General features: G+C 53.0%; 10 protein-coding genes across 10 annotated transcripts; 6 read left to right on the forward strand and 4 right to left on the reverse strand.

Annotated features, from left to right (window-relative positions):
* Positions 1 to 992: 992 nt before the first annotated feature.
* On the forward strand, positions 993 to 2,754 carry VTN31DRAFT_1630 (uncharacterized protein; the record flags this gene model as incomplete). Its single annotated transcript, XM_069401709.1, has 4 exons — positions 993 to 1,073; positions 1,125 to 1,162; positions 1,217 to 1,242; positions 1,292 to 2,754. 4 exons carry the CDS (start codon positions 993 to 995, stop codon positions 2,752 to 2,754), a joined length of 1,608 nt encoding a protein of 535 aa, XP_069264486.1.
* A 729-nt stretch (positions 2,755 to 3,483) lies between these two features.
* On the forward strand, positions 3,484 to 5,429 carry VTN31DRAFT_1631 (uncharacterized protein; the record flags this gene model as incomplete). The annotated part of the gene is made up of 2 exons (XM_069401710.1): positions 3,484 to 4,331; positions 4,391 to 5,429. 2 exons carry the CDS (start codon positions 3,484 to 3,486, stop codon positions 5,427 to 5,429), a joined length of 1,887 nt encoding a protein of 628 aa, XP_069264487.1.
* A 212-nt stretch (positions 5,430 to 5,641) lies between these two features.
* VTN31DRAFT_1632 (uncharacterized protein) lies at positions 5,642 to 7,186 on the reverse strand (the record flags this gene model as incomplete). Its single annotated transcript, XM_069401711.1, has 7 exons — positions 5,642 to 5,971; positions 6,028 to 6,244; positions 6,293 to 6,411; positions 6,459 to 6,629; positions 6,679 to 6,750; positions 6,802 to 6,920; positions 6,991 to 7,186. The coding sequence occupies 7 exons, from the start codon at positions 7,184 to 7,186 to the stop codon at positions 5,642 to 5,644; spliced, it is 1,224 nt and encodes a 407-aa protein (XP_069264488.1).
* A 538-nt stretch (positions 7,187 to 7,724) lies between these two features.
* VTN31DRAFT_1633 (uncharacterized protein) lies at positions 7,725 to 10,252 on the forward strand (the record flags this gene model as incomplete). Its single annotated transcript, XM_069401712.1, has 7 exons — positions 7,725 to 8,105; positions 8,163 to 8,222; positions 8,272 to 8,386; positions 8,440 to 8,708; positions 8,760 to 9,803; positions 9,856 to 10,072; positions 10,143 to 10,252. 7 exons carry the CDS (start codon positions 7,725 to 7,727, stop codon positions 10,250 to 10,252), a joined length of 2,196 nt encoding a protein of 731 aa, XP_069264489.1.
* Positions 10,253 to 11,746: 1,494 nt separating this feature from the next.
* Positions 11,747 to 12,068, forward strand: VTN31DRAFT_1634 (uncharacterized protein; the record flags this gene model as incomplete). Its single annotated transcript, XM_069401713.1, has 2 exons — positions 11,747 to 11,774; positions 11,857 to 12,068. The coding sequence occupies 2 exons, from the start codon at positions 11,747 to 11,749 to the stop codon at positions 12,066 to 12,068; spliced, it is 240 nt and encodes a 79-aa protein (XP_069264490.1).
* A 462-nt stretch (positions 12,069 to 12,530) lies between these two features.
* On the reverse strand, positions 12,531 to 15,780 carry VTN31DRAFT_1635 (uncharacterized protein; the record flags this gene model as incomplete). The annotated part of the gene is made up of 10 exons (XM_069401714.1): positions 12,531 to 12,981; positions 13,037 to 13,193; positions 13,240 to 13,319; positions 13,369 to 13,487; positions 13,539 to 13,643; positions 13,701 to 14,422; positions 14,476 to 15,172; positions 15,222 to 15,392; positions 15,476 to 15,638; positions 15,713 to 15,780. 10 exons carry the CDS (start codon positions 15,778 to 15,780, stop codon positions 12,531 to 12,533), a joined length of 2,733 nt encoding a protein of 910 aa, XP_069264491.1.
* Positions 15,781 to 18,777: 2,997 nt separating this feature from the next.
* VTN31DRAFT_1636 (uncharacterized protein) lies at positions 18,778 to 20,984 on the reverse strand (the record flags this gene model as incomplete). The annotated part of the gene is made up of 4 exons (XM_069401715.1): positions 18,778 to 20,324; positions 20,372 to 20,495; positions 20,551 to 20,634; positions 20,697 to 20,984. The coding sequence occupies 4 exons, from the start codon at positions 20,982 to 20,984 to the stop codon at positions 18,778 to 18,780; spliced, it is 2,043 nt and encodes a 680-aa protein (XP_069264492.1).
* A 721-nt stretch (positions 20,985 to 21,705) lies between these two features.
* On the forward strand, positions 21,706 to 22,800 carry VTN31DRAFT_1637 (uncharacterized protein; the record flags this gene model as incomplete). Its single annotated transcript, XM_069401716.1, has 4 exons — positions 21,706 to 21,880; positions 21,945 to 22,284; positions 22,343 to 22,676; positions 22,732 to 22,800. The coding sequence occupies 4 exons, from the start codon at positions 21,706 to 21,708 to the stop codon at positions 22,798 to 22,800; spliced, it is 918 nt and encodes a 305-aa protein (XP_069264493.1).
* A 483-nt stretch (positions 22,801 to 23,283) lies between these two features.
* Positions 23,284 to 23,733, reverse strand: VTN31DRAFT_1638 (uncharacterized protein; the record flags this gene model as incomplete). The annotated part of the gene is made up of 3 exons (XM_069401717.1): positions 23,284 to 23,410; positions 23,463 to 23,642; positions 23,693 to 23,733. 3 exons carry the CDS (start codon positions 23,731 to 23,733, stop codon positions 23,284 to 23,286), a joined length of 348 nt encoding a protein of 115 aa, XP_069264494.1.
* A 797-nt stretch (positions 23,734 to 24,530) lies between these two features.
* Positions 24,531 to 27,304, forward strand: VTN31DRAFT_1639 (uncharacterized protein; the record flags this gene model as incomplete). Its single annotated transcript, XM_069401718.1, has 7 exons — positions 24,531 to 24,566; positions 24,643 to 24,660; positions 24,727 to 24,807; positions 24,873 to 24,892; positions 24,988 to 25,586; positions 25,639 to 26,984; positions 27,041 to 27,304. 7 exons carry the CDS (start codon positions 24,531 to 24,533, stop codon positions 27,302 to 27,304), a joined length of 2,364 nt encoding a protein of 787 aa, XP_069264495.1.
* Between the last annotated feature and the right edge of the window lie 599 nt (positions 27,305 to 27,903).

Below are 27,903 nucleotides of genomic sequence, written 5' to 3' on the forward strand. Positions count from 1 at the left end.
GGTACATGAAGAGACAACTGAATTCATGGATTATGTTAAGTTGTTAGTTCCTACAGAGTACTCCGTACACTGCACTGAATGTCCGGCATGAAGGGATGCTATGTGGAACGGGGATGAGGCACTGGAATCCGGAATGGAGCATGACATTGTCGCTTCTAGACTGGGATGGCATGTACTCGTACTGTATCAGGAAGATCCGTGACAATATGCCGGTTCTCTGTCACAAGTCATAACAGGTACTTTTTTTGATCTTGGTTCTCTGGAGATTAATCGAAGCCAGTTGACCCCAAGTCCCGGCAGAAAAGCTATCCGCCTTCCGTCTTGTTTGATCAGAGCCTTTTATTTCTGCAATTAACCTAGTTATTTACCCTCCTATCTTAAAGATCATCTACTACTCCGTAGACGAGGATCAACTGGTCAAACAAACCTCTCCCAGTCAACTGATCTGGATTCCGGAATCCGATGCAACTCCATCTTCCCGGTTGTTTCCCATATGTATCCAAAGCCAACTTTAAACCTCTCAGAGCCTTCACTTTAACCGTTGGAAAAAGGCTTCAATCACCAAGTCTATCTAGCTTAGTTATTTCTATACTGTATTGCACTGATCAAACCCCCGGCGCTTCGACCCATCTGGAACTGGACCCCCAAAACTCAGCAGGTCAGCCAATCAGTACACTGCACTGCCACGGAGAGCCAAGCTTACGTAACCCACCCTCCTCGCCCTGACCCTTCTCCCTCGTCCTCCCCCCCCGGTCTCCATTGTTCGTCGGGATCAGAATAAATAAAAAGACCCTTCATTGCCTGCATTAGCGGTTCCTGCTCTCTCGTTCAAAGAACTTGCCTCCTTTCTTTCTTTCTTGTCCCTCGTTTGGATCTTTTATTTTTTTTTCTGCGTCCGTGGTGGCTCAATCATCCCACCGGTAATCGGCCACCCCTGAATCCTCCTCGATTTTTTTTGTCTTCTTCCGTCGCTCCCTTGAGATCGTTTGACCATGAAGTATTCCACCGTTCTTCTCGGTGCCGCCCTATCGGCGAGCACGGTTCTCGCCGATGTTGATCCCATTGTTATCAAGGTAGAACCATCCAGGCTGCAAGACCACTGAACCGGAGCTAACGGTGCCCAGGGCTCCAAATTCTTCTACAAGTCCAATGGCACCGAATTGTAAGAACTTCGTATGGATCCCCCATCGAGACGCTTGCTGATTTTCTTCCCTAGCTTTATGCGTGGCATTGCCTATCAACGTATGTCGCTCGATCCGACCTCGCGTGGAGTATGACTAACATCCAACAGAGGAGTACACCGGCGGGGGGAGCAGTGGTAGCGACCCGTCGGGCGTGAAATACGTGGATCCTCTGGCCGACCCAGAGACTTGCAAGCGTGATATTCCCTATTTGGTCGCCTTGCGCACCAACACCATCCGCACCTACGCTATCAACCCGGAGGCGGACCACGATGAGTGCATGGAAGCACTCCAGGATGCGGGCATCTACGTCGTCTCCGACCTGTCCTCGCCCGGCGAGTCGATCAACCGCGACGATCCTTCTTGGGACATCGCGCTGTACAAGCGCTACACGAGCGTCGTGGATGCTCTCAGCAAGTACAACAACGTGATTGGATTCTTCGCTGGCAACGAAGTCTCCAACAACTACAGCAACACGAATGCCAGCGCCTATGTCAAGGCTGCCGTGCGCGACACCAAGGCGTACATCAAGTCCAAGAATCTGGACCGCGAGCTGTACGTCGGCTATGCCACCAACGACGATGAGGAAATTCGCCAGGACATGGCCGCCTACTTCAACTGCGGCGAGCGCGATGACTCGATCGATTTCTGGGGCTACAATGTCTATTCGTGGTGTGGCGACTCCACCTACGAGAAGTCGGGCTTCAAGGATCGCACTGAGGAGTACAGGGATTACTCGGTGCCCGTCTTCTTTGCCGAGTACGGATGCAACGAAGTGCAGCCGCGCAAGTTCACCGAGGTCAAGGCTCTGTACGGCCCGGAGATGACCAAGGTGTGGTCTGGTGGTATTGTGTACATGTACTTCCAGGAGGCCAACGACTACGGTCTGGTGACGGTCAAGGGTGACGAGGTCTCGAAGCTGCCCGACTTCACCTACCTCTCCAAGCAGATTGCGTCGGTGAACCCCACGGGTGTCAAGATGGACGACTACACTCCCACCAACACCGCCCTGTCGTCGTGCCCGTCTGTGCACTCGGGCTGGCAGTCGAACCCGAAGCTGCCGCCGAGCCCCAACGAGGACCTGTGCAAGTGCATGGTGTCGTCGCTGAGCTGCAAGGCCAAGGACAACCTGTCGGACAAGGAGATTGCTCAGCTCTTCGGCACGGTGTGCGGCTATGGCGTTTGCGACGGCATCTCGGGCAATGCCCGGGAGGGCGAATACGGCGCCTACAGCATGTGCTCGCCCAAGGACAAGCTGTCGTTCGCCATCAATGTCTACTACCAGCAGCAGGTTGAGGAGGGCAATGGCGACACGGCCTGCGACTTTGACGGCGCTGCGGAGCTGCAGGATGCGGAGGAGCCCTCTGGCACCTGCGCGTCCCTGCTCGAGCAGGCCGGCCCCGAGGGCACTGGCACCGTGTCCTCCTCCTCCAGCTCGTCTGACGATGCCGACGAGTCGGAGGGCGCTGCGTCGCACCTGGTGATGCCCGCCAGTGTGCGTGTTGGTCTGTGGCAGGTTGGTGCTTACCTTGCTGTTGCTGCCGTCACGGGTGTTGGCATGATTGTTCTGTAAACATCTTTTCATTTTTTTTTTTTCATGTACATTGGAAGGAGGCACCTGTTGGGGTTTGTTTTTCTTGTTCCAAGCTACACTGTTGTACATGTTGCACTAGCGTTCTTTGGTGTTTCGTTTTGGATGTTTGGTACAATAGTACTGGCAGTAATTGGACATCCGTCGATCTCTTATCGCAACCCATGATGCGAGTTTGGTTTGATTCATACCTCTAGATCGATCTGTCCTCGCTGAGAATGTCATTGAGTCTCACTAGGGATACTGGTTGATTGGGGTCTTAGTACGGATTGTTATTCTGCCAAAGTGATCAGTGATTTGGTTTGGAAAGAATAATAGCATTGACTTTCCTGCTTGAAAAACTACCTCGAGGCATATGCCTTCTCGATTATAGTTAAATCACGTTAATCGACTTGATGTTCAGTTGTTTATGTTTCGAGAACTTGTTACATACACATATTTTGGAGATGAGAGTGGAATTCAGTATGGATTCGTTACTCTAGCCATTGATTCATCGACGCTATGGTGAACCTTGGTTAGGGCTAAAGCTTAAAAAGAGAACAGTTGTCATGGCAACACCAAAACAATCACCATGACATGAAGCACTGCATTCTCCAAGTAAGTACGAGTAGTAAAAGAAAGACGACACATTGCTCAATCAATCTCACAATCAGGAATCCATACATACATGCACACATGCATGAGTGACAGCACATTCCACACCCCTCAACCATGGCGCGCCTAAACCTCATCAACAACAACACCTCCATCACTTCAAGACCCTCACCGACGACAAAGAAGAGTCCTCAAAAGCCCCCTCCTCTTCCAATCATAAACCCAAGATCAGTGAAGAAGAAGGAGAAGAAAACCACCGAGTTTAAAATCTTCGAAGACGGCGATAACGAGGATGATAATCAGCTGAACAAAGCCATGGGACGGCTCTCCCTCGGAGGAGGAAACCAGCAGAGGAAACCGTCTCTGCCGAAGAAACTTGCGCATCTACATGTGAATTCCGTGATGGCGGGACGAAATCGGCCTGCGAGGATTGAAGATCAAGAGGAGGAGGAGGAGGAGGAGGAGGATGTGTCGGATAAGGAGAATCATCAGTTTATAGATGATGAGGCGGAGGAGGAAGAGGAAGAAGAGGAAGAGAATGAAGTTGACAGGGAAAGGGATCTTCAAGATGACAGCACAGATGGCCAGGAAGAAGATGACGGATGGATGCCCTCTCCCCTTCCGACTCGGAAGAGACAGTGCCCTTCTCGCACTGCGCTGCGAAACGAACGAAGCGAGGATGAATATGAAGAGGACGACGACGAAACTGATTCTCTAGATGGGTTCATCGTGAGCGACAACGAGGAGCCTAGCTACCATGAATGGTCGGATCCGTTGCCCGATGACGATGATGACGAGGATTTCAAGGCGCCGTCGCCGCCGCCGCCGCCGACAACGACGACGAAGAGACGAAGGCTGTTTCGAGGGCGACGGCCGCGTGCATCTCTAGTGCCTGACGCGCAGCAGGATTCTCAAAGTGTGGCGTCAACTCCGCGGAGTGACCGACTCAGTAAGCCCTCCAGAAGGTATGGCGAGAATGCCGGACTTTTTCTTCTTCGAATAATACACTGACGCCCAATCCCAGAGCCACACCAGAGCGGCAGGTGAATACACCCCCCCTCAGCCCTCGCCGCGTCGGCCGAATCCCCCCATCACCGCACAAGGAAGAAGACGACGAATTCTGGAGCCAATCTGTCACAGACGCCTGGAACGAGCGCTGGTCGCCGCCTAAACAGAGAACACCGGGCCGCAATGTACAGCGGCGACTGCTGCAACTCAACCAGAATCCCTTTTCCGACGACAGCAGCAGCAGCGATGACGAAGCCGCGCCCAATTCCTTTCGCATCAGCACCCCGGCGCCGGCGGCGGCGGCGACAACCAGCCCTGTGAAACCGCCCAGCAAAACCGCGCTGAAAAAGGCCGAAGCCGCCCGGAAACGCGAAGCCCGCGAACGCAAACGCGAATTCGACAACCGCAAGACGGACCTCGCGCATGAGTTCCTCCGCGCCCTGGACGACGGCGTCACAGACGGCGCAGTGCACCGGATGGCGGCCAGCGCGGGCGGGGTGAAAATCACCTGGAGCAAGACACTACGCACCACCGCGGGGCGGGCACGATACCGACACGAGCGTCGCCGCAGCGCCAACACCGGCGCAACCACCGACCTCCACCACGCATCCATCGAACTCGCCGAGAAAATCATCGACAGCGAAGAACGCCTCTACAATACCCTGGCGCACGAGTTCTGCCATCTGGCCAACTTCATGGTCTCGCGCGTGACGTCCCCGCCGCATGGAGAGAGCTTCAAGGCCTGGGGTCGGCGGTGTGATGGGTTCGTGCGCGACCATCCCGTCTATGCCCCGTTTGATGTGCATGTCACCACGACCCACCGGTATCAGATTGATTGGAAGTATGTCTGGGCGTGTGTCGATTGCGGGCAGACGTATGGTCGGCAGTCGAATAGTATTGATCCCGCGAGGGTGAGATGCTCGGTGTGCATGGGGGTGTTGCAACGGATCAAGCCGAAGCCGAGGGCGACGTCGGCGTCGCCCAGGACGAAGCAAGTATCGGCGGAGGAAGTTGAGAGGGTGGGTCAGCAGATTGAGAGGGTGGAGTTGGAATGATTTCTTTTTTTTTTTTTTTCTCTTTTGATTTCGTGTTTGATGCTTGATGTTTTGCCATGAGCGTAATGTCGATGATGTGTATGTGTGTGTATGGAAGAATGACCTGGATGTTCTACAACAGTACATAATCGGAGCACATGTCTGATTCTTTTCAAGTGTGATACAGTACATACTACTCTATTGTACAGAAACAAAAATAACGACAGACTAGTTCATCGTTTCTCTCCTTTCTGACCCGTCCGCTCAAACTCAACCTTGCCGTCGCGGATCGTCGCAACGCTCTGACTGACTCCCTTGAGCTCGTTCGTCAGCTCCGACACGGTTCGCGACGGTACCTCGGGCGCCTCGGACACCGCGTCCTCGGCCGCCCGCTCGTAGTCGCTCTTTTGCCGCCCAGCCTCGAGGCGATTGATGACGTCCAAGGTCGTACCCGGCGGCGTGTCCGCGATCTCATTGACTTCGCGGTCGCTCATAATGTCCCGGACGCGGGCCGCGCGGGATTGGATCAGAATTGTGGCCGGGCCGGTGAATTGCAGGAATAGCTGCGTGGATTTTCTTAGTCTACTGCCATGTCTTTGGCCAGTGAGGATGGACGTACTCGGTCACCCCAGATCGTGCGCCGGGCCCATGTCCGCACGCGGTGTAGAATCCTCATCGACGCCTTCCACGTGTCGGACCCCGCCATGTCGCGGATAAACCGGGACTTTTGCAGGAATTCCGGTATTCGCATGCCGGGGACTTGGAAGCGCAGTGATGTGGACTTGAAACGGTATGGAGTGGGTGGATTGGACGTGATTGTGTACGCGATGATGTTTCTGACTGGGTTAGATGAACAATATGAGACACCTTGCAACGTTACTTACCCTGGGTGAACAATATACTGTTCTCCCTCTTTCAGGTCTACAGAATAGATTTGACCTTGTCCAACCAGCGCAACAAGGCCTCGCCCGGTAACCTCGGAGCTGCCCCAATGAACCACACTCTACAAGTCTGGTCAGCCAAGCTCGTCATGTGCCTCGAGCGACGCACCAAGTTGGTGTTGATCCGGGGTCGGATAGACAACGATTGGCCTGTCCATGCAAGCAGTGCCCGCCGCTGGGCAACCATCCAGTCCACCGTTCCGTTGAGGTGCACAACGCTGAACGACGTTACGGGGGACGGGACAGATACTAATGCCTTTACCGGCGTGGGGGAAGATATCTGACCACAGTCAGCGCAGATATCTATCTTTCACAGGGGCCACACACACCTTCTGATAGAGAAACGGGATTCCGAAGAGAGCCCGCCGGAATGGCTCGAGAATGCTGAGTGTCGAAATCACCTGCCCGCAGGTGTGAGCGCTACTCGCTAATGACTGAATTCACGCACATACATTATCTGCCTTCCCGCTCAATCCCACTAGCGTCCCTCTTCGAGTGTACAAGTTCTGCGACGCCGACAACGAGACCGAGAGCATCGAGTATGGAGCGCCAATCACGTCGAACCTGGCGTCTGCCCACAATGTCATGATGTCAGACCTGAGGCGAGGCGCAGTCGTGCAATTGGAAATCGGAACGCTTACCAGCTGACGAGACGCTGCTGGGCGGCGTCGACGTCGGCAGATCAACGCCATTGGCAGCTGCTGAATGTCCTGGAGTTGCAGCCTTGATCTGTAGCCATCGCACCGAGTATCCAGCCGCGGTCACCCTAGATCGTCGTGCGGGAAAGGCGACGGCTTTGGACAGAGCCGGCGCACCGTTTCGTAGCCCGCGGTGCATGGCCAAAGCCAGGCATGGGCCGAACAGAAGCAAAATTCTGGGAAGAGTAGGGTTTGCAGCTTCTGGAGTCGATCGGCAATGAACCGACCCGATACAAGTCTCGAGATGAAACTGTCGCGTTTTAGAACAAACGATGCAAACATCGAAGCGGAAGAGCAAACAATGCAAACAAAGCTGGCCTTGGCTTCAGCCGTTGCTTTCGAGTAGGTTAGCTGTCCTGAGCTTAAGCTCGGTTCCCGCTCAGCGGGGAAGAATGTTATCAGCCCGAGGGCTTTTTGCGCAATTGCTATATTATCACTCCGGCCTCTGAGGGTTTTGTTTTTTCTGCAATACTTCGAACAATAAAAGGTTTCGCGGGATCGCGGCCCTCCAAATGCCTCGTTCTGGAAAAGCAACCTCCTTTTCTTACAAAACCCACTGAATTCGCCGAGCCGATCTCCGAACTCGGAACAAACTATTCCTCCGGCCGTTCTTTCGACGGTATTTATGCGACGCCTCAACTCATAGTCTTGGACCGGGAGAATCGGCGACGATCGCCATGTTCCAGGCGCCCGTGCTTATTGGGGCAGCCAGGCCGTCGCCTTGGGTGCGACTGGGGCGACAATGTCACATTCTGCGACGCGACGTAGCTTCCTCTCTTTCTGTTTCGCGCCATATCCCGCGGCGATCATTCACGACGAGCCGACGACTATGGAACGCGCCGGTCTCTTCGCGGAGTCCTTCGAACACGCCGGCAAAAGAGTCGCCGTCGCTCCAATCGCCCACACCGAGTGCGGCTCCGAAGCAAGCGGCTCACCCGGCAAAGTCGGAGAAGCCGCAGGATAATGACTTTCTCAGTAGCACAAAAATGTCCAACAAAGAACAGAGAAAAGCCGACTGGGCGATCATGAAGGAAATGACGAAATACTTGTGGCCCAAAGTGCGTTTTCCCCGCGTGATGCGAGCCGAGGTCGCCAGTCACTGAGCGCGAGAGCAGGGCGACTGGGGCACAAAGCTCCGTGTAGGCACCGCGTTAGCGTTGTTGGTCGGAGGAAAGGTACGGTCGTTGCCCGGGTAGCCGTATAATTGTTCACCAGGGATCCCAGGTCCTCAACGTCGAAGTCCCGTTCTACTTTAAAAGCATCGTCGATTCGATGAACGTCGACTTTGCAGCCGTGGGTGGCACAGCATGGACCGTTGCAGGTGCTATGATTGTAGCATGTATGGCACCATGATCCCAGGACGGCGAATGTTATCCGCTCTAACTTCTGTAGATGGTGCGACGCGGATCGGCGCGACCCTGTTCCAGGAACTGCGAAACGCGGTCTTTGCCAGCGTCGCCCAAAAGGCCATTCGTAAGGTTGCGGGGAATGTGTTTCACCATTTGCTGCGACTGGATCTGAACTTCCACTTGAGCCGGCAAACGGGCGGTCTGACGCGAGCCATCGATCGAGGCACCAAGGGTATCAGCTTTGTGCTGACCTCGATGGTCTTCCACATCTTCCCGACAGCCCTGGAAATCTCGATGGTGTGCGCAATCCTGGTATGTCTGTCAACAATGGATCTACGGAATCTATACTAAATTCTCCACTAGACCTACCAGTATGGCTTCAAATTTGCGGCCATCACAGCGGCCACCATGGTTGCCTACACGGCCTTCACAATCACAACCACCGCTTGGCGTACCAAGTTCCGCAAACAGGCCAACGCGGCGGACAACCGGGGCGCGACGGTGGCGGTTGACTCCCTGCTAAACTACGAGGCCGTCAAGTATTTCAACAACGAGGCGTATGAGGTGGGACGATACGACAAGGCCCTCAAGGCGTACGAGGATGCCTCGATCAAGGTGACGACGTCATTGTCCTTCCTCAACTCCGGACAGAACGTGATCTTCTCCACCGCCTTGGCGGCGATGATGTACCTTGCTGCCGACGGGGTGGCGGCTGGCCAGTTGACCGTCGGAGACTTGGTGATGATCAACCAGCTCGTGTTCCAGCTGTCCGTGCCGCTGAACTTCTTGGGGTCGGTGTATCGCGAGCTGCGCCAGTCGCTCCTGGACATGGAGACGCTCTTCGACCTTCAGAAGGTCAATGTGACCATCAAGGAGCGGCCTGACGCCAAACCCCTGGCCCTCCGCGGCGGCGAAATCCGGTTCGAAAATGTGACCTTTGGCTATCGTCCTGACCGGCCGATTCTAAAGAACGTCACTTTTACCATTCCAGCCGGCAAGAAGTTTGCCGTGGTGGGGCCTAGCGGCTGCGGCAAGTCGACGATCCTCCGACTGCTGTTCCGATTCTACGACGTGCAGGAAGGGAGAATCCTGATCGACGGGCAGGACGTGCGGGACGTGACTCTGGACAGTCTCCGGCAGGCCATCGGCGTCGTCCCGCAGGACACGCCGCTGTTCAACGATACCATTGAGCACAACATCCACTACGGCCGACTCAGCGCGACTAAGGAAGAAGTCCACAAGGCTGCGCAGCGGGCGCGTATCCACGAGTTGATCGAGAAGCTCCCGGAAGGGTACAAGACCAAGGTCGGTGAGCGAGGCATGATGATTTCGGGTGGTGAGAAGCAGCGGTTGGCCGTGTCTCGACTCATTCTGAAGGATCCGCCGCTACTCTTCTTCGATGAAGCTGTAAGTCATCCCTGGGGCGGTGTGTTTGCACGAGAACCGCTGACACGACCAGACATCCGCACTCGATACCTACACGGAGCAAGCGCTGCTCCAAAACATCAATAGCATCATCAAAGAAAAGGCACGGACAAGCGTGTTTGTCGCGCATCGGCTGCGCACCATCTACGATAGTGACCAGATCCTCGTCTTGAGAGATGGGCACGTGGCTGAAGTGGGCACGCATAGCGAGCTTTTGCAGCGCGGTGGCATCTACGCCGAACTATGGCATGGTTCGTTCTCTGATTTTTTTTTTTTCCCGACGAAGGGGGAGAAATGTATACTGACGTATCTTTTCTGCAGCGCAAGAGCTATCGCTGGCCAGCGATGCGGACCTCGAACGAGACCTAGCGACTGACCGGGAGTCTAGCCATGACTCGCCATCAACACCTGCAAAGGCTGATCAACGGTGATTCCTGAATCTTTGCGTTGTATAGAACGATGCTATAGATTCCATCCATGTATGTAGATTACATCTATCTCTCCGACATAGATCTCTTCCTCAAGATTGCATTGTTGCAGCCATCTTCTTGCACTTGGCAGTGGACGAACTGACGCCAAAGCAACAAACCTCGCGCCCAGATGCCTGGGCATTGGTTTGTTGGAACGTTAACCGATCCATGCCCTCCATTCATTTGTCAACACAAAACAATCACTGAAAGCATGATGATCAACAAGTCTGACCAATGGCAAAGTTCTTCCGGGCAAAGTTTCTCGCGGCGTGCCGCAATGGTCCCTCGGGTGGACTCAACGCGCGTGCCAACCAGTAGGCTAACGGCCGCGACAACAGTTCATGGAGCAGATTGTAACAGCTCTTCAAACGTGGGTGGGCCGAGTTTCTACATATTTCCGCTTTTCTTTTCCTTTCTTTCTTTTCGCGCCTCCTCCGCTCTTTTTCGTCTCTCCCCGTCTCTGCCTTTACCTAGTTGTTTGTCTTTATCGGCTAGCTGTTTTTCCAGATATTCCAGTCTTCGTTGAGTGTCCTCATCATTGGGTAAACGACGGTTCTCGGCCAATAGCAAGTCGGGCAAATCGGGCTTGATGGGCGTGTCTTCCTCGTAGGGCTGGGTGTAGTAGGTTTGTGTGATTGAATTGGTGGTTGACTGAAGCTGTCCAGATGAGCAAGCCAAGACCCATACGTGCTGAATATGATGTGAGAAGAGCTGTTTCTCGAGAACTGAGGCTTGATGAGAATCAACTCACCTATGATTAATGATTTACAGCGCGTCCTGCTTATGATGGAAAGAGCGATGTACATACTTCGCATGGAACTACCTAGTCCACAAGCGTTCTAGTGCGGAAGCTAGCCCTATCAGGCTAGCGTGCTGCTGACACAGCACCTCAGTGCGGAGGTGCTGATCTAATCACAGCTCTCTCCCCTTTTAGGGACTAGCGCAGGAGGGCCTGATGCAAACAAAGGTCAAAAAACACAAGTGTGCCTGGATTCTAAGTTATGCAGAATAATCCAATTCCAGCCTAGACTCTTTCTTTTCCCCACTCCTCCTTTTAGTCTCCGGTCTACCCCTTTTGTTTTCTTTTTCTTCCTCAGGTTTGTTCTACAAGGGGTTTCATCGTTCCATTCGTTGGTTTAATCATTGCCGAACGGTTCCGCTGACTGCAGTCGTTCTTTTGTGATCAATTCGGTTCATCCATTCATCCATTCATTCATTCATTCATTCAGCGCTCCCCATCCCCTCATTTGTTCCACCGGCGTCCGACGAGCTACAGTCCAGTCCAGTCCAGTACCCTATACATACAACCCTGAGAACCGACAGGGGAAGCAAATCAACCAATCTTTCAATTCATCCAAGCAGAAATCAGACGACACCCCAGTCCATTTCCCTCCAACATTGTACGGAGTATACACATAGAATATAAACAGGACAAAGAAAAGAAAAGAAAAGAAAATGGGCCTCCTCGAGAAACTCCAAAACAGTACGTCCCGACCTTCCCCTCTCCTTCCCTACTACCCGTTTTATAATCCCCCAGTCCGTTTAACGCAGGGATATGGACATAGAACTCGAAATCTACCGCCTCGAACAACGCTACACCCGCCGTCGGAACCGTCCCGGTATCTACGCCACCGCGCAGTACGTCGACGGCGAGTACATCTATAACTACTCGCCGGCATCGTCGTCATCAATGTCGAATAAGTCCTCGTCGTACGCATCGAATCAATGGCGGTCGGGTCAAGGGTCGTCGTCGTCGTCGTCGCATCATTATCGATGAATGAATGAATACATACCCACCCTCGATGGACCAAAAGCTCTCCTTTACTATATCAACTACTCTATAATGAGTTGATGGCGATTGGGTGTTCATTGGTTCAATGGGTCGCGAAAACTCCCTTTCTTACTCTGGTAGACTGCATCTGAGGGGAGGTTGTCTGGGGGAAAATGATCGTTTGAGAATCCAGCCTGTATAGAAAGATGTTGGATTTCTCTGGTCAAAGTGTTCATATTGTTTTTGATTACCTCGCATGTGGATGGCTATTTAGCGTTCAAAATTTGTGCATAATATTGAAAGAATAGTTACTAGATCCATTGGGCCCGTGTCCGAGTACATTGAGCCATTGACAGGAACCCGTCTATAGATCCTCCTCATGCATGCTGCTTTCGCTAATGAAGAGACTATTACGAGTACGTATGAGTACTGTTCAACAAGGAACAAAGCCCTCCCATTACTGACTGATTACGACGACTGCTTCTTCCGCCCTCCAATCCCCAAACGCCCAAAATTCCCAAGACTCGACCGGCTCTTATGATGCGTTTGTCCCGACGAGGTCGGCGTCGAGCGCCCCCCGCCAGCGGCTGCTCCGTCGCGCCCGGTATTTGCACCGCCTCCGTGCGCGTGCGGCCCGCCGCGGGGCACCTCGGGAAGGGATTTGTCGCGGGGATCTGCGGCGGGGGTTGTGGTTGTGCCGGGGCCTTGACGCAGACCGAGACAGTTGGCGCCGCCCGCGGCATCAGAATCGAGAAATGCGCGCGCCCCAGCACGCTGGCTGCGCCCGGCTCGCTCCTGCACGTGCTTGAACTTGTCGAGCAGCTCAACCCAGCGGATACCGCTGTCCTCACGTGTCTTGAGCCGGCTGCCGGCGGGCCGGTCGTAGGTGGAGGCTGGTGCAGAACTGACAGCGACGGGTCTGTAGTTTCGTCAGTGGCTATATTGTGGAAATAACTGAAGTTTTCTGAACGTACGGTCGTGGGCTATGCAGCAATGCAATGTTGCTCACGCTATTGAGGCGATTCTTTAAAGCCGCAAAAGCGGAGGATTGCGGGAGGAGCATGAGAAGCCCGTAGAGGCACTTGTACAGATACGGATATCTCTCAGGCTCGAGAAGTTGCAGACGGAGGTCTACACATGTCAGCACAAGATCAGGACAAGAGGCGGCAATACTCACATGTAAAGACCGGCGACTCCAGCAGCTGAACCAGCTTGTCAATCTGGATCAGCATGCTCACCGTCATTTCCAGCTCCGCACTATATAATCAGAACAGGGCCATGCCGACTATGTCCAGCTTGGACTTACAAGATCTGTAGTAGATTGTACGCCTGTTCATACGCTTGAGCCAGCAGACACAGGGAAAAGGTCGACACGGCGTTGTGGCACCACGACCGAAAAAGCGCGACAAAGAACGTCTGACCATCCTGCAGAAGTCGTCAGCAATCGAATCATAATTCAAAAGTCAACAATTTTACCCTTGTATCCAAACTACGTAGTCTCTTCCGGAGGTCCGCAAGCTCCGGTGCAGTGATGAGGTTGTTGTTGAGGTTTTGAACCATGATACTGGCAAACTCAAGGTCCTGGAAATGAACCATCAGCGGTCGATCCTCGACAGGTATCAAGAGCTCATTTCATACTTCCTCCTTCTCCAGACAGTCTGCTAAAGTCCGATAGATACGCTCCGGGCTGAGGTTCATACAGAGCTGCCGAATGATCAGGTTCCCTCGCACTTCGAGCAACTTCCGATCTGTCGAGAAAAGCTGCAAGAGGTTGACCATGAACGATGTAAAGTATCCATCCTCACTATTGCGAGAAATCTGCGACAGAAGCTGCAGATCCTTGGTCACCACGGCCTCCGCAGGATCTGATAGCGTCTTGAGCAGCGCGGGAAAAGTGCCATCGTTCAATGACAGCACTTTGCGCGGAGCCTTCCGATGGAGCATGATCAGCCAGGAAATGGCAGCCACTCGCGTAGCCTCGTTTTCATTGAGAAATTGTAATGTCAGCGAGTTCACAGCCGAGGCGTAATCCAGACCCGACGACGGGGTCGGCGGTTGCTGACTGCTCGCTCCATCCCCGGATGGCCTCTGGCTTTGGACTGATGATCTTCGGCTGTCCTCTTCCCTGATGGGAGAAATTTTCTGTGGTGCCTGTTCCGGCGTATCCTCGGATAATGTCATGATGTACTCCATAAGGCTTGTGTTCACCCGCGTTGCTGCTTGGCGCACTTGATCAGAGCCACTGGAGATGGCTGGGAGGACGCGGGCCAGCAGCGTCGGAACGAATGGGAGGATATCCTCCGGACTGATCTCAAAGAAACTATCGATCCAACTCAGTGCTGTCAGTTGCATTTCCTCGTCTGCACCCGTTAGCCAAGCAACAAAAGCAAAACATGACAGAGGCCTGGTGTACCATATTTCGTATCCACAAAGTCGACGAGTATCTCCAGAATCTTCGGGTGATCGACGTTGGTATCCTGGCCGGGAACCCAATCCCCGTCAATGGTTTGGGTCTGATCGTCGTCGGGGAAGTCCGACACCGAATCCACGACCGCATTCTCATTACTCTGCGCCTCGGCGCTGTTATCAGTGACAACGCTGGCATCTTCACTCTGTGCGGCTTGTCGGGCGCTTCCCTCCTTGCTCTTCCTACTCTCAGCGATGCCTCGCTTGATGCGCGCAATTCGCTTGATCTCGTTGAGGAACCTGTCTAACAGGTTCTGAGTGGCTACATGTACATCCTTGTTGGGATCCCCCAGGAACTTGATCAAGCCGCCGAGGAAAGTGGGTAAGTAGGAAACAAGCTCCAAGTCAGGAATGGTATCCAGCAGCGTCAACCACGACACCAGGAAGCTTCGAGTAAACGGGTTCAGGACGTGGATTCGTTCTTGCAGAAGCGGGATGAATCTGGGAAGAGAAAACGCGGTTGGGAGCTCGATCGATTCCTGGTCTGCGGCCTCGTCTCCTCCTTCTGAACCGTCCCACTGTTTCTCGGGAACATGCTGCAGAACCGAAACGTACGAGGCCGCCGACTCGGCGACGATATCCTTGACTAATCTGTCAAGGAGTTCCGCACCATTCTTGACAGATAACTCGGGATCGGACGCAAGCTGTACCTATTAGCCTTGGGGCTGAGAGCATTGATATCAACGCACCTGCCTTAGACAAAGCATCGAAGATCTCGTTGAAGAACAGCAGGATTTCGCCCTTGGCAACCTTGGCGATATTGTACATGCTCTCGCATGCATAGTAGCGAACCCGTGCATCTTGATCGGAGAAACAAGCGAGGACCGGTGGGACGATTTCCTGCAGATAGGGAGCCACCCCTTCCTGTGACAACAACGTCTCAGTGCCGTGGTCCTCCAAAACTCCCAGGATTCAATTTTTTTTTGTTTTTTTTCGAATCCGCTTACTGTTCCCAACGCAATCGACGCTGCAGCGAGACCGATCAAGCCCCCGTTACGCGCATGGGGTTGATGAACGGCGTACGCGTACTCATGGCAGAGCTGGTCGACGATGGTCTGGACCTTGTCCTGCTCCCCTTTAACGATAGCTTCGCGAATGACCTTTTCGAGCCTGGGTGCAGTCAAATTGTCCTTGTTAGCTGAATCCCTTTTGCACAAGCTAGCTAGATAGCCCGAGATTCGTACTCAAGAGCGCCCTGTTTCCTCTTGTCGTAGAGCTTATCGTTTAGCAGGCGTTGAACCGACGGGTCCATTTTCGAACCGCATGGACTTTCCCCGAGTCGCAGTCCCGGGTCGACGTTCTCACGTGTTCATGATGCTGTGCGGAAAAGGCAATCAACGGCCGGGAGGAAGCTCGAGGTTCGGCGATGGTGCACGTGTTAGCGTTGATTTATTTGTCGGCCGAGCTATGACTAGCAGAGGGGTGCGGGGAGAGATGAGTTGGCATTGGCTGACGTATGTCACTGTACAGCGTAAGGTAATGTTCAATACAAGGTTCTGTATCCAAAGTCTTTCTCCTGTGCGAGACTGGAAAAACAATCTCCTGTTTCATACCGTCAGTTACTGTAAAGTTACATCTACTCATGGCTGATACTGATGGAGTTGCCCTTACTCATCACTCCTAGCTACAGATCGGAATAGACGTCGAGGTCATGGGGAATAGGCTTCTCATCCTACCGACTGGATACATTCGTTGTAATGCAGTCGTTCCTGCTGACGGACTATCCCATAGCAAACGGTCAATTGCCCTAAAAGTCATTTATGAAACAAGTCCCGAATCATTCAATCTAGCCTTTGACAACCTGCAGACAGAAAAGCAGAAAACCATGACATGCCACCGAGTCACAAAATCCAACAATCAGTACTCCTCCTCACGGTAAAGAAGATCTGGAAAATTGCCATTCTGGTCCCGTTCCTCGCTGTCTGGTCCGACAGAAGATTCGATGCCGGAATACCTCTTCCACAGAGACATAATGACTCTCGACGTGTCCGTAAGAATAGGAGGAACTAGCAGACCAGGTTGAGTTTGACGCGCCCAATCGAGGAGTGGGAAATCGATCGGAACGGTATAGATGATGTGGAAGTCGTGGTCGTAAGTGCCGCGCTCACTGTAATAGGCAGCCTGCTCGTGGGCGCCGATCATGCGCAAGAATTCGGTGGGATCGACGCTGTCGGGGTCTGGCTTGCTGGCCTCGCGAACGTCAGCGAAATGGACCAGCCAGAGCGGGAGACCGTTGGGCCCGCATTCATGGGAAAACTGGATAAGACGGATGCACGTCTTGATCCAGTTGTACATCTCAACAAAGTCGAGTGTGCCGGCGTGCTGGCGGAACTTGATCGTACGAAGAGAGCGTGAAACCGTCGAAGGGTTGGGATGCTGGCCGTCGTTGTCGAGTGCCATGCTGCGGCCGTGCTCGTTGACCAGGTTACAAAAGCAAATCGCCGTGTTACACTCCTGCATGCGCAGTCCCCCGAATCTCTCCTGGGCCCAGTGGTTGTCGTTGTTTGGCAGGTCCATCCACAGGGAATGCAGCTCGTCAAAGTTGAGCTCATCTCCCATCAGCGCAATCGGCGTTCGATTTGATTGGATCAACGTGTTTGGGTTCGCTGTACACGGGTTATTGTAGGGGACCCTGGGGTGCAGTGCGCTCAACTCCTGCTCGAACAGAATTCCCAACTGCATCAAGTTGCGTACGATTGCGAGAGGGAAACCCCGACTAAGCCGGTAATCCTGATGGACCGGGTCAGTCACGGCACCGACATGCACGGTGAAGCTGCACTTGTCGTTGACGGAGATATCAAACCTTTCCTTGAGGTCGATGAGCATCACCGCAATCTTCCTGAACGGGTTCTCCTCCGCCGAATCGATGAATTTCATCACGGGCGAGCTTAGCTCGATGGGGATGAAACCATATATCTTGCTGCGCAGGCCCTGCTTTGCGGGGTCAGCCAAATTGACCCCCCATTTCAGTAGATCGTCAGGATTCATGCCCCTGCCTGGCTGCATTTCGTCGATATCTTGCCAGCGGACACGGTAGCCCTGGTCCTTGAGGGCGAGTCGAATCCTGTTCTGCATGATGAGGCGCAAGTCATCGTCCACGCTTTCGACATCGTAATCGGCTAGCCGGACGCGAACGACCAGTTCTATCTCAACACCAAATGTGTAGAACAGCGGGTAAAACTTGTTGCATTGATGGGGTCCGAGATACGCCGTCTCCATCGCTAGCAAGGAATCCATGGTTGAAATGGATGCGCTGCGAGGGAGCTTTGGCGTCGACAAAGACCTCCATGGCCCGAAAGTCTCATGGGCTTTATGCTGCAAGAGGCCGATATTCGACGACGACAACTGCTCGCCATCTTCCGTTCGCTGGTAAGAGATACAGCAAGAGTTGACCGACTAGGGCCGACAAAACTGTAGAGAACATGCAGTGCAATCTGCAACAAAGCAGGCTGCAACTGACTACAACGGATCAAACCTCCTTTGTCGGTGGTTCAAGCTAAAAACTTCGGATGTAAGTCTTTGTAAGAAGCTCCCTGTCGCAGTCGAACATCCGCGTCACCATCACGATGCACTGCCGGGCGGTCCGGTTTCCATGGCACCGATCCTAGGAGGGATCGGAATCGGATCATTGATAGTCGATCGTCACACCGTGCACCATTCTCAAAGTGCCGAGTGATGAAGTTGCGCCAGTTGGTTCAGCAATCAAATGTAGACTCGATGTCATGAATGCCCTTGTTCAAACACTGAACCGGCCAACGAATATGCTTTGTTTCCGATCCATTATCGCCAGTCTTTCAGGGTGTCGCTGCTCGAGACGTGAAAAAAAGACATTCTATAACAAAGAGAATCAGGCTGATTTGGATTGACAGTTCTGATAAACTTTCAATGGCCGCGAAGCTCCGGAACTGTTCTGAAACTTCTGTCCTTGAGGCTATTAACCTCTTGCAGTCAGCGAGGATACTCGTAGGGGAACATGACTCGTACCCAAGAAACATCTCTACCACACCCTGATCCTAACGAGAATGCTGACAATATCAATGTCTGATATCAGCGAAAGAAACTTTGAGGTGACTCAGTCTAAAATACAACGGTTAACGAGATAGCCTTTAGTGAACAGGAAACATCAGCCTGCCCCAAACTCTTGCACCGTACAGCATGCGGTGTACATGCATGATGTACTTGGGTTTAGAACCGCCCCGTAAATCACTCAAGGATATGCACGCAGATCTATCGATGACCTTCCCCTAAATTAACTGCTAATGTACTGGAACACGGCCGACACGTCTTTCTCGGCCGTCTCCTGTCGGAGAAGCAGGTCCTGGATCTTGCTCAAAGGACCATTTTCGCCATCGTTGACAAAGTGATTCCACGTGCTCGTGTCGCCGTACAGGATCGCCGGAGCCTTGATGAATTGCGTGCCGTCGGGCCGGCAGCGCTTGCATTTGAAGGTATCGTGAGTGTCACTGCGCGTGTCCGGCCGGAACTGGAACAGCTCGCGAAGGGAATCAAGGGAGAAATGCCGCTCCACGTCCTCAGCCGCGTCCACAACGCAGGACGAGAGTGACTGTTTGTGGGACTGGCGCTGAAAGATTTTCTCCTCGATGGAGCCAGTGGCTATGAATCGGTACACGAAGCAGTCCTTCTTCTGTCCGTCTCGCCATACTCTGGCCAAGGCCTGCTGGTCAGCGGCAGGATTCCAATCAGGGTCGAATAGCACCAATCGATTCGCTCCAATGAGGTTGATTCCGCAGCCTCCCGCCTTGCTGCTCAGCAGGAAGACAAACTCGTCACCATTCGGGTCGTTGAATCGATCGACCAGCTTCTGACGTTTGTTCACATTCATCGTCCCGTCCAATCGCAAACATCCGTATCCTCGGGAGCGACAGAGTTTCTCAAAAAGGTCCAAGGTCTGAGTGTAGTTACTGATCAAAACGATTTTGTCGTTCGTGTCCTGGCGAATCCGCGCCAGCATACGATCCAACACCATCATCTTTCCGGAATACCATGTTTTGATATCTCTGTCTCGCCCGCGAGCCTCCGGGGGGACGTAGTCTTCCGGGTATAGCGACTCGGAGCCCGGGATATCTTTCTGCAAGTCAAGAAGGTCGGGATGGTTGCAAAGCTTCTTCAAAATCCCAATAGCTTTCAAGGGTTGGCTCCCTTTGCCCTTGAGCAGGCTCTTAATCTCGGGACTTTGTAGGAAATGGTTGTAAAGGTTCACTTGAAATTCACTGAGGTTGCAGAACACCACATGCTCATACTTGATGGGTAGGTATTTGGAGAGAAGGTCGTTGGTACGGCGGATGATGAATTTGTTGACAATGGACGAGAGTTCTGCAAGCCGCTCATCGCCCAATTTCCGCTCTTCAGCCGTCGCATCTGCGTCTCTCCCCTTCAAGATTGGAATCTCAAAGCGCTTCCGAAACTCGTTCTGAGTTCCAAGGAGGTCGGGGTTGGCAAAATGGACAAGGGCAAAGTACTCCGACAAGTCGTTCTGTATCGGTGTTCCCGACAGAATAACCCGACGGCTGACGTTGAGACTGTTCAATTCTTTCCAGGTCAAGCTTTCCTTGTTTTTCAGTCTGTGGCCCTCGTCGCACAGAAGTAGACCTATTGGTGTATCTTTCAGATCGTTGACATTCAACCGTAACGTCTCATACGAGACAATAAGGATCGGTCGTACGATCGAGCGTCCCGAGGCAATGGCCCATTGCTTCAGTTGAGCTGATAGCTCAGCTTTGGACGCTTTACCGTCAACCACAAAAGGATTGACAGCATCCTTTCCAAGCCATTTTTCTGTCCTTGTTAGTGATAAATTGAATTGAGGTCTTGCGTCCTCTTACCTAACTCATTCGCCCAATTACGGACAAGAGTGGATGGACATGCAATGACGCATTTCTGAATCGTAGGTTTTCCAGCCTCTGGCGATTGTTTAAGCAGAGTCCAAAGCAACGTGATGCATTGGAGCTGTAGGGATCAGTTACAATTACTAAATCACTGTAATTTGGAGAGCTAAGCACACCGTTTTTCCCAGGCCCATTTCGTCCGCCATGATACAACCGTTGGCTTTCTCGTCGATCATGCCCGTAGTACAGCGATAAAGAAACTGCTCATTCAGTTAGTAATAGACCAATGTGAAATGAGGATAGGCAGCTATCGTGAACCTGCCTTGACGCCCTCAACCTGATGTGGTCGGAGGATCTTTGCTAGCTTTGGATCAATCACAACTGGTACACGCGGGCGCTCCTCGGCCTTTTTCTTCAGGCCCAAAATCTCTGCTAAGCTCTTATGAACCAGCGGCTGATCGAGTTCCGGCTTCGGTTTCTCTTCTACATTCTCTTCCGAAGCGTCTTTCGTTGCTGGCTTATCATCGACTGTGGGATCGTAAAGGACAATCGCAAACTCCCCACTGGGGTCATGAAGCGGCTTGACAACAAAGCTGGCTCCTCGTCTCATGCCTAATGTAGGCGCCGGCCTGGAGGGGTCATAACCATGTGCAGTTTTATCCTTGAGCGGTACTGAGAAGGGTCGTTTGAATGTTTCCTCTTTGTCCTTGACTTTGAACACGCCAAACTTATTAGCATCACGGTTCGCAAGGGCCAACCGTTGTTCGTTGGTCCATGGTTTGTTCGCCTCATCCTCCTCGGCGGTTCCGTCGGCTCCGCTGTAGTCAACCTTGCGTCTCTTCCTTGCTGGGCGATCAGACGTAACAGATGCGGTAGCTGATCCCGGACATTTGAAAGGTTTCGATAATCGTTCAAGAGCCTGACTCGAAGGCGCATAGAGTCGAACTGGCTTCAATGGGGTGCCATCGCCGCTGGGCCGTGGGCGATGCCTGGATGAAGATTAGCTGCGAACTCAAGAAGGAAGAGAAACTTACATTTGCAGCAGTTCCAAAAGACAAAAAGAAGCGAAATCTAGAAGTCAATAATGAACAAAATCACTGCAACAAAAAAACAGAAGAAAAGACTGGGCTTCCAACGGAACCAATGCTGCTCTCAAGTTCTGATCCCAAGTGCGAATTGACGCGTCTGTGAAGGTTGACGTGTCGAGTGAATCGCCAAAACATCACGTAATCACGTGACCTTCACATGCCCCGCTGAACCCCTCTGCTACCTTACTCCTCGAGCCTCGAGGAAAACCTCCAATGCAGTTGATTAAAGTAATGTCGTAGTCAATGTCGGCTGATTTTTGGGCTGGCTACATCAGCGGTGCCATTGGGATACTGATCGGCAACCCTTTGGACCTGATTAAGGTCCATCTGCAAGCTCGACAGTCAGCACCGCGATTGGACGCCACGGGAGCACTGTCTTCTGCACGATACTTTGACACCACTGGTTCTTTAGTACGAGGTGCGTCAGAGCGTCTAATCCTGTTGTCAATGCCTTTGACCCGCGACTAATACGCATGGCTCAGGAAGCGCTGCTCCGGTCCTTGGATATGGGGCCCTCAATGCCTTGCTCTTTGTTGCCTACAACCGGTCATTGAAAGCTCTGGATCCCACTGTCGTTGATCCAACCAATCCTGATGGTGTGGCTCTCTACAAAATCTGGCTGGCAGGGGCTGCCGGCGGCCTGGCCAGTTGGACCGTCTCATCTCCTACAGAGTTCATCAAATGCCGGGCGCAGTTAAGTCGCGATCGGTCTACTTCCTCATGGAGTGTGACGAAGGAGATTATCGACAGGATGGGATGGCGTGGTCTCTATTTCGGAGGCGTCGTCACGAGCATTCGTGACTCTGTTGGCTACGGGTTCTAGTATGCACGTCCAGGATCGATTGTGGGCATGAAGAAGCTGACATGCCGGCCCATCCAGTTTTTGGTCCTACGAACTGTGCAAGCGAAGCTTGATGACGGCCGAGGACTCCGTCAATGAAACCGCATTGAAGATCCTCTTCTGCGGAGGGGTTGCCGGTATTGCGACGTGGGCCTCCGTTTTCCCGCTTGATGTGATCAAGACACGACTACAAGCGCAGCCACTGGGCGGTTCACCATCACACAGTCAGCCATTACTGCAATCGACAGCAGGTCGGCAGCTCGTCGGGTCATGGGAGATTGCCCGAAGAGCTTACCGCGAAGAGGGTCTTTCAGCCTTCTACCGAGGCCTCGGTGTTTGTAGTGTTCGTGCATTCATTGTCAATGCGGTCCAGGTACGTCCCAATCATCGCTGGCTTGCCTGTACCTTGACCACGCTGACAGCCACAGTGGGCTGCGTATGAAGGGCTCATGAAATTGTTCAACTCTCCTGTGCATGCGAAAGCATATGAAATATGAAAAGACGTGGATACAGTATTAGCACATAGGATAGAGCTGTGTACATATTCAATCGAGAACTTTTGTCTCCCAGAAATTTGTCGCTCCTTGATGAAAAACGTTCAACCGAGATGAGAAATAGACGTGGCATCATGGGTACCCTCGGCTCTCGGCATGACGGCACTTTACCCGATTCGGATTCCTCCGTGAATCGGAGGTTTGCAGAACTCAGACCTGCCACATCGGAGCTTTTCTTGGCGGCCATCGGAAAGTCGGCAAAGGGACCGTTTTGCCTGTCAATGACGACCGAACTGACTCGCTCGTTCCATCGTGCATTGATGTGCTAGCAGTTCTCGACAAAAAATGATGGTTTGCTGCTGTCGTGCTGATCTTTCGTGCTGGATTCGACCGTCGCCTGCCATCCAACGAAGCGAACCCTCCGTTGATATGTATCGTGCCTTGCTCATGATTGTCCTCTCAATTGTCACTCTTGTCACTCTTCGATCATTGTCCCATTCCGTCCATATCCATCCCGGCCTGCTGGCGAGTACCAGTGCCATTGTCCACTCCCAGGCCGATTGCCGCTTCGGCGATGCGTTGCGTATGAGGCTCTTCTTTCAGGATTCGCAGCCTACTGCACGTCAATCGGCCCATTCATTCAATCCAGAAGCCAGAAAACCAACCGTCTCTTGTGGTTTTTGCCCTTGCGGTGTGCGATGAGATTGTGTTCGCCCTCAAACCACTTTGCACATTCGACGCAGTAGTACTGGCCCAGCGATGGCAGATCTTCCGGGTCTTTTGTAGCTTTCCATTCTTGGAGGTGTTTCTCAGATTCCAAATCGGCTCGAACCTGGTCGTAGTCCCTGAGGGTACCGTTAGAGATGTCGGGTCTGATGCGTGCTCGACCGCATACCTGGTCCGCCGCTTCGTCTTGATTCTTCTCACAGCGCCCATTTTGCTGTTGACCGGTTGTATACGTCTTGGACAGAATCAAATGAATGCTCAGCACGGCAAGCAGAAGCCGAGGTGATCGGGGCAGGAATGCCACACACAAATTTTCTTAGCAGCTCCTGTAATCGCTCAAAGCTGATTGGCTGAAGGAACCACTGCGGGAGCATCGGGCGTAAGGAGCATTACAGATTGTAATCTATGACGTTTTCCGCTCGCGGTACCCTCATCCGAGAGTATATTTCCAGGCTGGATGCGGTGCTTTGGTATGACCGTATGTACGATGACCATGGTGATGGCCTTACTTCTTCTACAGATCAAAAGTAACCATCCAATGTGTCATTCACCGAGATATATCTGATTTCCATCTCCTTGCCGATGCCCCCAGAGCTCTTTGGTGGGTACTTTGTGCAGGTGTAGGATCCGAGTACCGGTGGTAACCGCAGTTGGTAATACGCGACATTTTATTGGCCGAGACCGCAGAATTCTTGTTTTCCCGCCCCGGCCACATGCCACAGTAAATTACCCAGGAAACGCTGCATTAAGGTGGCCAAAACGTTCCGGTACGCTTCCGTTACCGTACATGCAAGATCCAAGCTCCGGTTTCAGCGTCACAGCGGTTCTATATTTTTCCCTCATCATCACGAGCTTCTTTTTTTTCTCTTCTCTTCTTCTTCTCCAGATTCGCTGGTCGCCCGTCCTGTCGACTTTGCGTTGTCCTCGACCTTGAATCCGGGGCCGGCGAGGATTGAGTACTCAAGTGAATGCGCTGTTGATTGTGTTAAGTGTCGAGAGCCTTTACCATGATGTCCACAAGGCTCGCCCGCTTGGGCGCTTTGGTGAGTATTTACGCAGTCGACATCTTCAGGATGTCGCATGGCATTCTGTGAACAATTACTGACAAGATGTTCATAGAGCGCCCGCTCCCGAACTGTAAGTCGCCTTGCGGGGCGGATCGCCGGAATCCCCGGAGGGGGGAAAGCTAACATGGGCTTGTAGTTGCTCGGATCGTCGCGAGCATTCGCGACCGTTTCTGATGCTCCCCTTGACCGAAAGGTCGAGATGACGAACTGGGAGAAGGTGAGAGCACAATCTCTGTAATTGTAATATTGGATCAAATCGCATACTGACGATGACGTTGACAGGGCAACTACATCAACTACAAGTATGTTTCCTGCAAGATGTTTCCATTGATCCCGAGCTTGAGAGAGCTCGGTGAACAATGACAGTGGTAGGTGCAGAACAACTAATTCCATACAGGAAGATGTCCGAGAATCTCGAGGTTGTCCGCCGCCGTCTCAACCGGCCGCTGACCTACGCGGAGAAGATCCTGTACTCCCACCTGGATGACCCGCATGGTCAGGAGATCGAGCGCGGCAAGTCCTATCTGAAGCTGCGTCCCGATCGGGTGGCTTGCCAGGATGCGACCGCTCAGATGGCGATCCTGCAGTTCATGTCCGCCGGCATGCCCTCTGTTGCGACCCCCACCACAGTCCACTGCGACCACTTGATCGAGGCCCAGCTGGGCGGTGACAAGGACTTGGCTCGTGCCAATGAGATCAACAAGGAGGTCTATGACTTCTTGTCTTCTGCTTGCGCCAAGTACAACATTGGCTTCTGGAAGCCCGGCTCCGGCATTATCCACCAGATCGTGCTGGAGAACTACGCTTTCCCCGGTGGTCTGATGATTGGTACCGATTCGCACACTCCCAACGCTGGTGGTCTCGGAATGTGCGCCATTGGTGTTGGTGGTGCTGATGCGGTCGATGTCATGGCTGGTCTCCCGTGGGAGCTGAAGGCCCCGAAGATCATTGGTGTGAAGCTCACCGGTAAATTGTCGGGTTGGACTGCGCCCAAGGGTAAGTATCTAGATGATCGGTAGGAGGTTCTCCGTGCTAAGTTCTGTTCCAGACGTGATCCTGAAGGTTGCCGGTCTGTTGACCGTCAAGGGTGGTACCGGTGCCATCATTGAGTACCACGGACCTGGTGTGGAGTCCCTGTCCTGCACTGGCATGGGTACCATTTGCAACATGGGTGCTGAAATCGGTGCCACCACCTCGCTGTTCCCCTTCAACGATCGCATGTACGATTACCTGAAGGCCACCAAGCGCCAGCACATTGGTGACTTCGCTCGCTCGTACGCCCAGGGCCTTCGCGAGGACGAGGGCGCCGAGTATGATCAGCTCATCGAGATCAACCTCTCCGAGCTGGAGCCGCACATCAACGGCCCGTTCACTCCCGACTTGGCCACCCCCATCTCCAAGTTCAAGGAGGCCGTTGAGGCCAACGGCTGGCCCGAGGAGCTCAAGGTTGGTCTGATTGGTTCTTGCACCAACTCGTCGTACGAGGATATGTCCCGTGCTGCCTCGATTGCCCGCGATGCCCTCAACCACGGTCTGAAGGCCAAGTCCCTGTTCACCGTCACTCCTGGTTCGGAGCAGATTCGCGCGACCATTGAGCGTGACGGCCAGCTGAAGACCCTGGAGGAGTTTGGTGGCGTGGTCCTTGCCAACGCTTGCGGTCCTTGCATTGGACAGTGGGATCGACGGGATGTGAAGAAGGGCGAGCCCAACTCGATCGTCTCTTCCTACAACCGTAACTTCACTGGCCGCAACGATGCCAACCCTGCCACGCACGCCTTCGTTACATCGCCCGATCTTGTCGTTGCCCTGACCATTGCTGGAACCCTGAAGTTCAACCCCCTGACGGACAAGCTCAAGGATAAGGATGGCAATGAGTTCCTTCTCTCGCCTCCCAGCGGTGATGGTCTCCCTACCAAGGGCTACGACCCGGGCCGTGACACTTACCAGGCCCCGCCGGAGGATCGCGAATCCGTGCAGGTTGCCGTCTCTCCGACCAGTGACCGTCTCCAGATCCTGAAGCCGTTCGATCCTTGGGACGGCAAGGACGCTAAGGGCATCCCGATTCTGATCAAGACCAAGGGCAAGACCACCACCGACCACATCTCCATGGCTGGCCCGTGGCTCAAGTACCGTGGCCACTTGGACAACATCTCGAACAACATGTTGATCGGCGCGATTAACGCGGAGAACGGTGAGGCCAACAAGGTCCGGAACTTCCTCACTGGCGAGTACGGCCCTGTGCCGGCCACCGCTCGTGAGTACAAGGCTCGTGGAATCAAGTGGGTTGTCATTGGTGACTGGAACTACGGTGAGGGCAGCTCTCGTGAGCATGCCGCTCTGGAGCCCCGCCACCTGGGCGGTCTTGCCATCATCACCCGCAGCTTTGCTCGAATCGTAAGTGCCTTCCGCACCGGAACTGTTTGAACCCAGCTAACCTGCCTTTCCCACAGCACGAGACCAACCTGAAGAAGCAGGGCATGCTCCCTCTGACCTTCGCTGACCCCGCCGATTACGACCGTATTCCCCCGGATGCTACTGTTGACCTCAAGCTGACGGAGCTCGCCGTTGGCAAGCCCGTGACTCTGACGGTCCACCCCAAGAATGGCCAGTCGTTCGATGTCGAGCTGACCCACACCTTCAACGAGTCTCAGCTGGAGTGGTTCCGTGACGGGTCGGCTCTGAACACCATGGCCAAGAAGTCCAAGTCGGCATAAATGCGGAACATGTACAGTTGCTAGATTCGATTTTTGAATGTGTGGTGATTTCATGATGTGACGGAAACCAAAGCAACATTCTTTACTTTTTTGTCCGAGCATGGTGGAGAGACGGACGCTAGATCTTTTCCGTTTTGGTGGGTTATTTGATTTGGTCCGCTTTCATGAGATAGTCCGGATGTTTTCATGTCATTTTTACTTTTACGTTTTCCTTGTCTGTTTAGCTTTGGATGTACAAAGATTGTAGGCTTATGAAGGTTTTCCTTTTGATGTTCCAATTTGCCTTTTTTTTTTTTTTTGTCTGTGGTCGAGTCTGGGTTCAAAGCTCTAGTTGATGGTAACTTCAAACTGACTCGACTGAGCCTTGCTTGTGCATTTTGAAGAAGAGTATGTACGATGTAAATTGCGAAGAAACAAATGCTGTGAAGTTGGACTACTGCTTGATGTGAACGCCATCACGAAAGTGAATCTGGAAAGCACCGAATTCAGCAAGAGGTACCTTCCAGGCCGAAACAGTACCTATGACTGGGTATATAGGTAAAGAGCAAATGAGGAAGGCTCACGCTCAACTTCTTCAACTCCCCATCATCATCTTTCAC

The sequence above is a fragment of the Thermomyces dupontii genome, assembly GCF_041956625.1.
Source record: "Thermomyces dupontii strain NRRL 2155 unplaced genomic scaffold VTN31scaffold_1, whole genome shotgun sequence".
Taxonomy (NCBI): Eukaryota; Fungi; Ascomycota; class Eurotiomycetes; order Eurotiales; family Trichocomaceae; genus Thermomyces; species Thermomyces dupontii.